The sequence below is a fragment of the Etheostoma spectabile genome, chromosome 9 (assembly GCF_008692095.1).
Source record: "Etheostoma spectabile isolate EspeVRDwgs_2016 chromosome 9, UIUC_Espe_1.0, whole genome shotgun sequence".
Taxonomy (NCBI): Eukaryota; Metazoa; Chordata; class Actinopteri; order Perciformes; family Percidae; genus Etheostoma; species Etheostoma spectabile.
In genome coordinates, this window is record NC_045741.1 from 31,643,764 (window position 1) to 31,653,461 (window position 9,698).

At 41.0% G+C, this 9,698-nt stretch overlaps 2 protein-coding genes and 1 long non-coding RNA gene across 3 annotated transcripts in view; 2 read left to right on the plus strand and 1 right to left on the minus strand.

The window, feature by feature from the left end:
• The window catches only part of ptprfa (protein tyrosine phosphatase receptor type Fa), a 373,454-nt gene extending 367,912 nt beyond the window's left edge, over positions 1–5,542 (plus strand). The window contains exons 31-32 of the mRNA XM_032525794.1: positions 1,821–1,956; positions 3,190–5,542. Of these exons, the coding sequence (XP_032381685.1) occupies positions 1,821–1,956; positions 3,190–3,258 (205 nt within the window). The 3' untranslated portion in view covers positions 3,259–5,542. The remainder of the gene's footprint in view (positions 1–1,820; positions 1,957–3,189) is intronic.
• The window catches only part of LOC116695497 (uncharacterized), a 94,989-nt gene that overhangs the window by 53,492 nt on the left and 31,799 nt on the right, over positions 1–9,698 (minus strand). The window lies entirely within an intron of this gene.
• kdm4aa (lysine (K)-specific demethylase 4A, genome duplicate a) overlaps positions 7,728–9,698 on the plus strand; it is a gene marked incomplete at its 3' end in the record, with an annotated part of 20,286 nt that continues 18,315 nt past the window's right edge. Inside the window, 1 exon segment of the mRNA XM_032525788.1 lies at positions 7,728–7,867.

A 9,698-nucleotide genomic window follows, 5' to 3' on the forward strand; every position in this document is an offset into this window, starting at 1 on the left:
GGGGGGGGGGGGGGGGGGGGTGCACGCGTTGGCTTATTAATCCAGTCCGTTTAGCTTTAGAAATGCACACCAGGCTTATCTGTGTTCTTTGCTCAGTGCAGCTCAATTTAATTTTCTTTACAGTATCAAATCATAACAGGAAATATCTCAGGACACTTTAGAGATAGAGTAGGTCTAGACCACACTGTAATTTACAAAGAGCCAACAATAATTTACAACCCTAAAGTTCTTTTTCTAACTTTGTTCGGTGTTTCACTATGTGAGGTATCACGGATTCCATGAATCTCCCGAAGGCGACAGTCGCACTGACCCATAGGCTGCAGCCTCCAGCACAGCCTGTGCGAAGGACAGGTCTTTTCTCCTCTCCTGAGAAGAATGGAGACAGGTGAAATGCCAAGAGCTCCACTGAGGGACACCTGTAGGCTGACTCCACCAACTTGGGGCGGCTGTGGCTCAGTGGTAGTTTGATCCCTGCAGTCCCGTTTCCCACTCATATCATCGGCATATCCCTGAAACCCACGTGATAAGCTGAGACTGCAGCTAAGTACACCTTAATGGTCTAAAAAGCCTTCCCTTTATCCATCAGGTACTGCAGGAAACACAGCAGGTCCACCACAGAACACTGAAAACGGATGATCCTGAAAGACCCAACACCTTCTACTGTAAAGAGAGCGGGTGGATACGGGCCTTGCACTCTGAATGGTGTCAATAACCTGCACTGGCAGGCCTGATGCATTCAGGTTCCACCTGTCACGGGCCAAGCTCAGAGTGCTATACTCTGCCAGGAGCTGTATTATCTCTGCTACCCAATGCTTGGATGACCACCGTGGCGCAACAGGCCTTGTGCTCTCACCATCGCTAGGGTGGGGGAGATCAGACTGGGGGGGGGATGCATGGAGTAGCCCGTTTGACCATGGGTGGGCTTGAGCATCCACACCCAGCGGTGCATTTACGCCAAACAGAGAGAGGAACACTGGACACTGCGTGTTGTCCTGCAAGGCAAAGAGATCTACGGCTGCCTGACTGTATCTCTGCCAGATCTGTCCTACCACCTGTGGGTGGAGAGTCAACTCTTCTTATAAGGGATTGCCCCATGACAGGAGATCTGCACCCCTGTTTAGAACGCCTGGCACGTCTGACACGTGTGTTGCCCTAAGAGACTCCAGTCTCCTGCTGCTCCACAAAATCACTGTGTGAGCTTACTTGTGCAACCACAGCCGAACTCTCTGTTTTCACTAAAACCTGACAAACTTGTAGTGCAGACAACGTTTCAGAGCCAGAAAACTCCAAGACATTCATGTGTGTCTGGGCTAACCTCCGGTTCCATGTGCCATTCACTGTTCTCCCTAACAGAAAAAATAACCTAACTGCCAAAAAGGAAGTTTTTCCTCGCCACTGTCGCACTGTTGCTTGCTCTGGAGGGAACTACTAGAACTGTTTGTTCCTTGTAAATTCTGGAGTATGGTCTAGACATGCTCACTCTGTAAAGTGACTTGAGATAACTCTTGTTATGAATTGATACTATAAGTAAAATTGAATTAAAAATTGAATTGTTTCCAACATTTTGTTCGATATTACAGGATTCAACAAAAAGTAGCTAGACTGAAGTTAAGAGATAATACCTGTATATGTTGTTGCTGTATAAAGAGATCATTCTACAAATGCTAAAGTTTGTGAGAAGGTAATGGGAAAGAAAATAAGTTAGTTGTAAAGAAGGTCCAAAATTATTGCAGGACCACAGGACACGAAGCCGTTGTCTGTCTTACATTTCCGAACGTTTTTCTCTGTAATGAGAGTGTTATGATGTGCGTATCCACCAGTGCCGGTGTTGGGCGGACCGGTGTGTTCATCACCCTGAGCATCGTCTTGGAGAGGATGAGATACGAGGGAGCGGTGGACCTATTCCACACCGTCAAGACGCTCCGAACTCAGAGGCCGGCCATGGTGCAGACAGAGGTACGAGCAATCAGGATGCGGGGTTTCTCACACGGGACCACTTATTTGTGGCTGTTGACTCACAGCATACACACAATATTTCTTGTTCCTGCAAGCCTGCAAGTTATTTTTCTAAAATATATTAATCCACTGTAATGCAGCAGCCCTGACGATCTTTCAACTAGCTAATTCACTTCAATAGCATCTATGAGAAGCTAAGCACCCCCTTTCAAAGGGGAAATATAGTGGTTAGCCTGGTGGCCCAGCTTGGCCCGTCACAGACTAATGGCAGCAATTAAAGGGTAATTACCCTATTTTCCATGTTTTTGTGTCCAATGGGAACAACAATATCTGACGTTGGTCCAGCATTAAGCAAGATCGCTGCAGTCAGCGAAACAAGTTGCAATATAAGTTATAGCTTTAGTGCGTAACGTTTTGATACATTCCATCTGTTAAATGAGTTGCTTCACAGCTAATTAAGACTATCAGCTCCACACAACTCTCTCTGTATTTCTCAGTATGTACATATTCAGAAGATTGTTTCGTCCGGTGAGCAAAAGCTCAAGTGAAGATAATTACCTCTTTAGAAGAGTCCATCATGTTTTTTGAATCCTCCGTGTCCTCCTTGGCTACTAGCAACTGCGTGGTGGAGGTGCTTGTGTCAGGGCTTGCGGACCCTCCGACAGCGTGCAGTTCACTGTCAAGACAACTCTCTTTCTCTGTTAAAACGAGTCACGAGTCTTTACTTTTAATGATTTTAATGATGAAATGTTCTCCGTCCTATAATGGTCATAAATCGATACTAGAGTAGCCTACTTCCTTGTTTAGTGCTGGAATTAATAAAATACAGAGGAGAGTATAGCATATATCTTCACAAAAATCATCTGTTGAGTGTTTGAGGCTAATTTATTTGTGCTTAAGAACGTACAGTAATCAATGTGAGTAGAAAACATTAGGTCTCGGTATGTCAGTTAAACGTAAGTCCCGACCTAAGAGTCCCGACCAAGCGTGTCGCTAAAGGAGACTTTTTTTCGTCAATAACAAATGACCAGGCGTCGCTTTCTGACGCGATGGGAGTGATAATGTGTTGAAATGCAGAAAGAGTTGTGTGGAGATGATAATAAGGCTGATAATAAGCTTTGTAGCAACTCATTTGGCAACGGACGTTCGTAGAGTCACGCGCTGTCGCTTTAATTCTGGCTTCCCACTTATAAACTAACCAAAACATTGTTGTTGTTGTTTTTTCGTCCCTAGGACCAGTACCAACTGTGCTACCGGGCTGCTCTGGAGTACCTTGGAAGCTTTGATCACTATGCAACATAACCCCACCCAGAAAGACACCCTCAGAAGAGTTGTGTGTCTCCTCTGAGCCACATCTACTCCGCTCCATCATTCCCTGAGGCCTGATGAGGAGGCTCTGGGGGGGGGGGGATTGATGACGAGGGGACCACATCAGGACGTTGGGGATTGGAGGAAAAGAGGAGAGGGGACAGGACAAACTCCTCCTGCACTGGTGCCATGATTCTGCCACAGACCCGACACCAAAACCTCCCAAAAAGCAACCCCGAAAGACTCGTAGTCATGACTCATTCCAATTTTTTGACTCAACACTCCCATCACTCCCCAATGTCTGCCTCCTCCTTATAGAAAAAGCAAATGTCCTGCTATTTTCATTTATATTCATCATGACTATGTTGTTATAAATAGTTAGACTTTATTTTTTAATCACTTACACTTGTTCTTGTACGTCTTAATGGGTCTTTTTTTGATTTGCTTGTCTTTTTTTAATTATTTTTATTAGCACAAAGGACATGTATTTTCAACATTAATACTGGAGATATACTCACAGCTGCTAATCATTTAATTTTGTACCATAGATATGATGTTCTAATGTTATAATTAAAACAGATCACATGAACGAAATTTGGGAACTACAAGATGAAATAAACCTTTGGCGCTAATCCCGTCTGAACAACTGCTGGCATGTACAGAGTCAATAACTGAAGACTATTTTTCAGAGATCCGGACACTTTAAAGAAATATAAAGTTGTTGGAAAGGTTGTGTTTTCACAGCCCCTCTTAATATATAGACTCAGGTAGACTAAATCCAGACCGTCTGTTCTTGAGAACTTTGGTGGAATAAGTGTGACCATATTGCTATCCAAATGTGGTTTGTGCATGAGAAAATGAATCCATTATGGCACCAAGACTCAATGCTGACATTTAAATGAATTGGTTTACTTGCCCAACCTTAAATGATAAGGCTGGCTTTATTCAATATTTTCTTAGTGTCAACAAATCCCATGAAAAAACAAAACTAACAATGTGCGTCCGTCTGTCGAGACTTTCTTACAAAGCCCGTTGGGTCCTACTAAACTTATAATTCATTGTTGAAATGGCTCACAAAAATGTTTTCAAATTTAAAAACAAGTCACATTAATTTCCTATAACAGATTGATACTGTAGTTGAAGGCAAATATTACTCAAACCAGAAGGAAATAGTGCTTTTCTTGGGGTCTATTTTTAGCAGCGGATTTATCCACATTTGGTGCTCTAGTGAGTATTTGAGTATGGCGTGTGTGTTATTGAGTCCAAATAAACTTCAGTGTGTGTGTGTGTGTGTGTGTGTGTGTGTGTGTGTGTGTGTGTGTTTATGGTACTGAAGAGAACATGTCACCCAGTGCAACACTGTGGCTAACACACTCAATAATTATTAGTAAGATCAGTTCACTGTTGGTTTGGGTCTGCACATGGGATTTGTTGACAAGAAGCAAAAGATGCTGTAGAATATCGCCAGACCTATTCACATCTGAATTTTCTGTTAAACGTTACATGTGTGATCCTTGATGATGTTATAACTGCTAACAACGCTCTAAATCCTAAAATGTTCCACTCGTTGTTGTTCTTAAACCCCACTCAGATCACAGCTGAATTATAAAAAGCATTTACAGTGGGCTTGGAAAAAAAAAAAGTAAAATGTATAAGAAAAGAATATGAAAGTATGATGGGCCAGGTAAACAAAAGCACAAAAAAATGTATTTTCTCCCTTGGCCTGTTTATCAGCCAACCAGATTTTTTCAAGGTAAGGATGTTGGTTGTCACTTAAACTTAATGTAGCTCAAAATGTGTCATGCAATCTGGTTTCCGTGTACTTATTTAGAAAAATTTCCGGGTATTTTGTTTTTACAAAAATAGCCACATGGACTACATGTACTGCACCCAACATGACTCTGACATCATACAGGGAAGTGATTTAGTGATCTCTGCACATTTCAGGTTTCTCCTACTTTTGGGTTCGCCTACATGGCTTTACATATAGACAGGGCACACAAGCAGACACACTGGATCCCCATGATATATTACAGCTCAGCTATTGTATCACTGTGTTGCAGACAGACAGACTTGTAACGGCGAGCAGCATCGATGTTCAGTGGTGGATCTCTGTGGCTTTCACTGGATGAGATGACAAAAGGGAGGTGGTTTTGGATGAAGTGGACCGTATAAAGGATTCATTTCACAGTTGTGCCGTAGGAGTCCTATCTGTTTATCTGTATACATGATCTGTTTTCTATTTGTTAATAAAAAACAGACTGAATTGTCTTGAAAACCTTGATGTTAATAAAGTTGAATAACTGGGTTTTTATTAATAAAAATGTGGTGAATTTCTTTCCTTTCGTGACGCCCGGTGGACCCAGGGCCCAGTTTGCTACTCTGAGCAGGACAGACGTGATCCAGAGTTGCATAACACACACACACACACACACACACACACACACACACACACACTCTTCTCTCCCTTCCCTTTTTCTCCTTCTCTTTTCCCTCACTCTCTTCTGCTGACTATTAAGTGGTGTTTCACGTTAACAATGTTTCACATTTATGAAGACATTTTCATAAGTGAACGTTGAAGAGAGAGAATTATGCACACGTATCAAGAGATTACTTTTATAAATTCTACATGTTCTTAGTGAGCTTTGCAAGACAGACATTTTTTGAGTCCAAAAATGTTTATCCTACAATTATTATTCTACAAAACTCCTCCACAAGTGAAACAAATGACTGACAGACTTTTTTTTGTTGATGAAAATCAATATTTTAACTCAATTGTGCGTTGTTTAATCGGCTTTACATTTCTCATGCAGAGGCCTGAGGACACCTACTTGCCAATATTAAGTCAAATCGCTATCTGCAAGCAACAGGGAATCACCCTTATGACCAGCATCACAGGATTTACATGAAATGTACATTGCTTGGTCTACACTTGAGATAGAACACCGTGGTCTTGCATAGCCTGACCTTCCTCCACAGAGCTTCGTAAGAGGGTCTGGCTAGTCCACACAGCAACGTGTACGTTCAAAAGTTGTTTTAGTCGTGCAACAGAAAACTCAGAGTGGACAGGCTCAGGTTATTATTATTATTATTCCCTAAGTGTCACATTACGGAAAGGATTCCACAGAGCTGGACCTTTTCGTTTCATTTGGAGGTTGGGGGCCCTTAATCGCTGCTTACAACTTCAATTTATAAAGGTTTTATGGACTTGCAATATACTGAGATAATTGTGCAGTGCTGGAATTAATATTTAAATTTTTCACTTGAGAAATAAAACACTCCATTACCGGGGCGTCTGGGTGGCACCCATTGTAACCAACGTAACGTCACACAAAGGCTGAGTCCTTACCACAGCGTCCGTGGGTGGGAAAATAACGAGTGCACGTCACACACCCCCTCCCCTTTCTAGTCTCAAACTGCCCTGTTAAAGTCAAATAAAGGTCTAAAAATTCCCAAAACATCATCTTAAAAACAAAACTCCATTACCAATAAAATGTTAGGCTACCAATGGAAAATCATTGTTTGGATAAAGTAAAGTTGCCACAGTTGATTATAAGAGCTCGTCAATGGGTAACAACTGCTTTATGAAGCATCTATAAGCATTATTTAGCTCGCTAATATCAGTGCACTAATAATCGAATAATTGTCTCTTGTATAGATCAGCAAAACTATGTAGTGGATGAATGAATGTTACTTGATCATCATCATCTATTCAGGGGAAATTGACCATTGAGCATTAAGCTCAAATGACTGTTAACTGTCAAATAAACACAAATACATAACAGCAATGTCTATGGATTAACAGCCATATCATCTAGCATCATTGTACTTTGTTCCATGTATTTGGTGAAAAAAAGAAAAAACTGAAGTCATTTACAAAGGTCATCATTGATCTGACGAGGTTTCAAAACATAAACATGCCTCTGAGCATGTGAGGAAAAACGGATTTTCTTGTTTTAAAAGAGAAGTGAAGAAGGGTTACGTTCTACAAACTCATACTCTCATATTACGCTAAACTACTTATAAAATAACAGCTTATAACTTTACTAAAAACTAGTTAACATTAGGAATCATTTCATTGTTTGTTTACAGTTAAAATTAGCATTAACTGAAGCTTAATCAACTATCAATTTACTCTTTCTGTCTGATGGTTATTATAAAATGTTGTGTTACATTACTTTAATTTTCATTACAATTATTTAGCTGATACTTTTATCCAAAGTGACTCACAATAAGTGCATTTAACCATGCGGGTGAAACCCCAATCCCCCAAAAAGTGGAAGAATCACGCGTGTAAGCAGTGTTTTGTATTGTGGTCAAGGAACCAATTGGAGGTACTTTATGCGGAGTACTTTATATATATTTTTATAACAGAAGGGTATACCTGGGTGCAGGCATGGGCTGGAGGAGAGGGCGTTGTGATTGGCTGGGTGACTACGGAAGCCCCTCCCGCTGAGCTCCATGTAAACAAACACACACTGAGCATGCGTCATTGGAATAATGGAGGACTGTCTTTTCCACCCGGGCTGATGATGTCTGTATTTTTACTCTACTATCTGTGATCTGGGGAAAACAACAACAACTCGTCTGCAATTCAGCGAGTGTAAGTTAATGTTTAACACTTTACAATGTGTTCGTTTTTAGGAAATTAGAAGTAACTCTAAGTTTGGGCACAAAAACTAGCGGTCAGCAACAAGCCATGTTTGCTAGCTCAGAGCAGAGGCAGCTGTCAGATCTAACGTTACACATTTAGCGGTTGCTCTCAATAAATGATTATCTGGTTTGACGGGAAGACTTGCATTGTCTGTACATGTTAGTTACGTGCGGTTTACTCCTGAATATGTCAGTAGTTTGGTTTTTGTTGACTACACTTTTAATTCCTGGAACTGAGAGCAAGCTATCTTCCAGTTAGCAGGTTAGCTAGCGGACTAACGGAACGTTAGCTTCATATTTTTCCGTGGAGCAGCGCTGTCAGTGGGCCACGGTTTAACAGACATGGTATTCAACCAATCACAGACTGAGCATAGCATTTGTGTAGCCAATCACAGAATACGGGGAACCCCTAGCTAAGTCTTCAGGGTTTTGTAAGTAAAGTCCGTAATGCTGGAGTTCAAATCCGTTGCCTGTTATAACAGGCAACGGATTTGAACTCCAGCATTACCGAAGACGTTCAACTTTAAGCTATAGCTTAAAGTTGAACGTCTTCGGTTGGTCAACTCTACATAAAACTAAAAGATTTTTGGAATGGACATTACTTAAATAAGGTAGTTAAATTGGAGGTCTAAGTTGGGGAAAGTCTTTTGTAGCATAGTAGTTAAGTGGGATCTTGGGTAAATGCAAAATAAGACTGACTATTTTTGTAATAGTCAGTAAATACTTTAGATACAATTTGTTCTCACAAATAGAATAAAGGAAATTACAATTCTGGGTTATAAAATGTATTTTGGGTTTAAGTATAACCATTTCTGTTCTTGTGTGGTCTGGCATGGAGAAAAACAGAAATAGAATAAAAGGTTTCCTCGGGCTGCCTGCTAAGTTAAGGTTCAGGTTTGACAAGTCAGAGTGTATAGTGGTTTTTGGAAACAGCTGTGAAATATAATTTTATTCGGTTTTCACAAACAGTATAAAAGTTTCACAAATCTGCTAAGGAGTGTAACAACTCTAGGACTGATATCAGGGGGGGGGGGGCTTGACCAACTGCCACTTTGCTTGTTTAAAAGCCATGATATCTCTCTCTCATGAGCGGGCCAAATTCTCTGGAGGTAACCTTGCTCCTTATGACCTCATAAGGGGCAAAGTTCCAGATCGGCCCATCTGATCTTTCATTTTCTGGCAAAGCAGGATACCCAGGGCTCGGTTTGCACCTATCACTATTTCTAGCCACTGGGGGACCATAGGCAGGCTGGGGGACGCATATTAATGTTTAAAAAAAACCTCATAGTGTCGTTTTCATGCCATGGGAGATTGGAGACCAACTACAGCAGTGTGCTTGAGATGGTCTGAACTGTCAAGGGATGGCACACACAGACTAAAAAAGCCTTTATGCAACTGCATTAAAGTGAGCCAGTCAGACATACAACTGTCAGACATGTAACCTAAATGTTTTCATGGTCATGTCTAGGGATAGACCAATAATTGGTCTGGCCGATTATCGATATTTTGACAGATTGTCCGTACCAGCGTTTTATTTCCCTGATAACCAATAAAGTTAATGAATTAAAAAAAGGGTCTACTTTGGCTCGGCTACAGCTCTGTGTCTGTCCCGCTGCTTTCGCCCACAACACTCTCTGTTACTGGGTATTATGATGAAAGTTTCTAAATGTATTATATTGCTTTACGCAACTAAAGAAAGTTTTGTTTTGACTTTAAGATTTTCATTTTCACTGTATATGCATATTGTTTCCAAATATATATATATATATATATATATATAT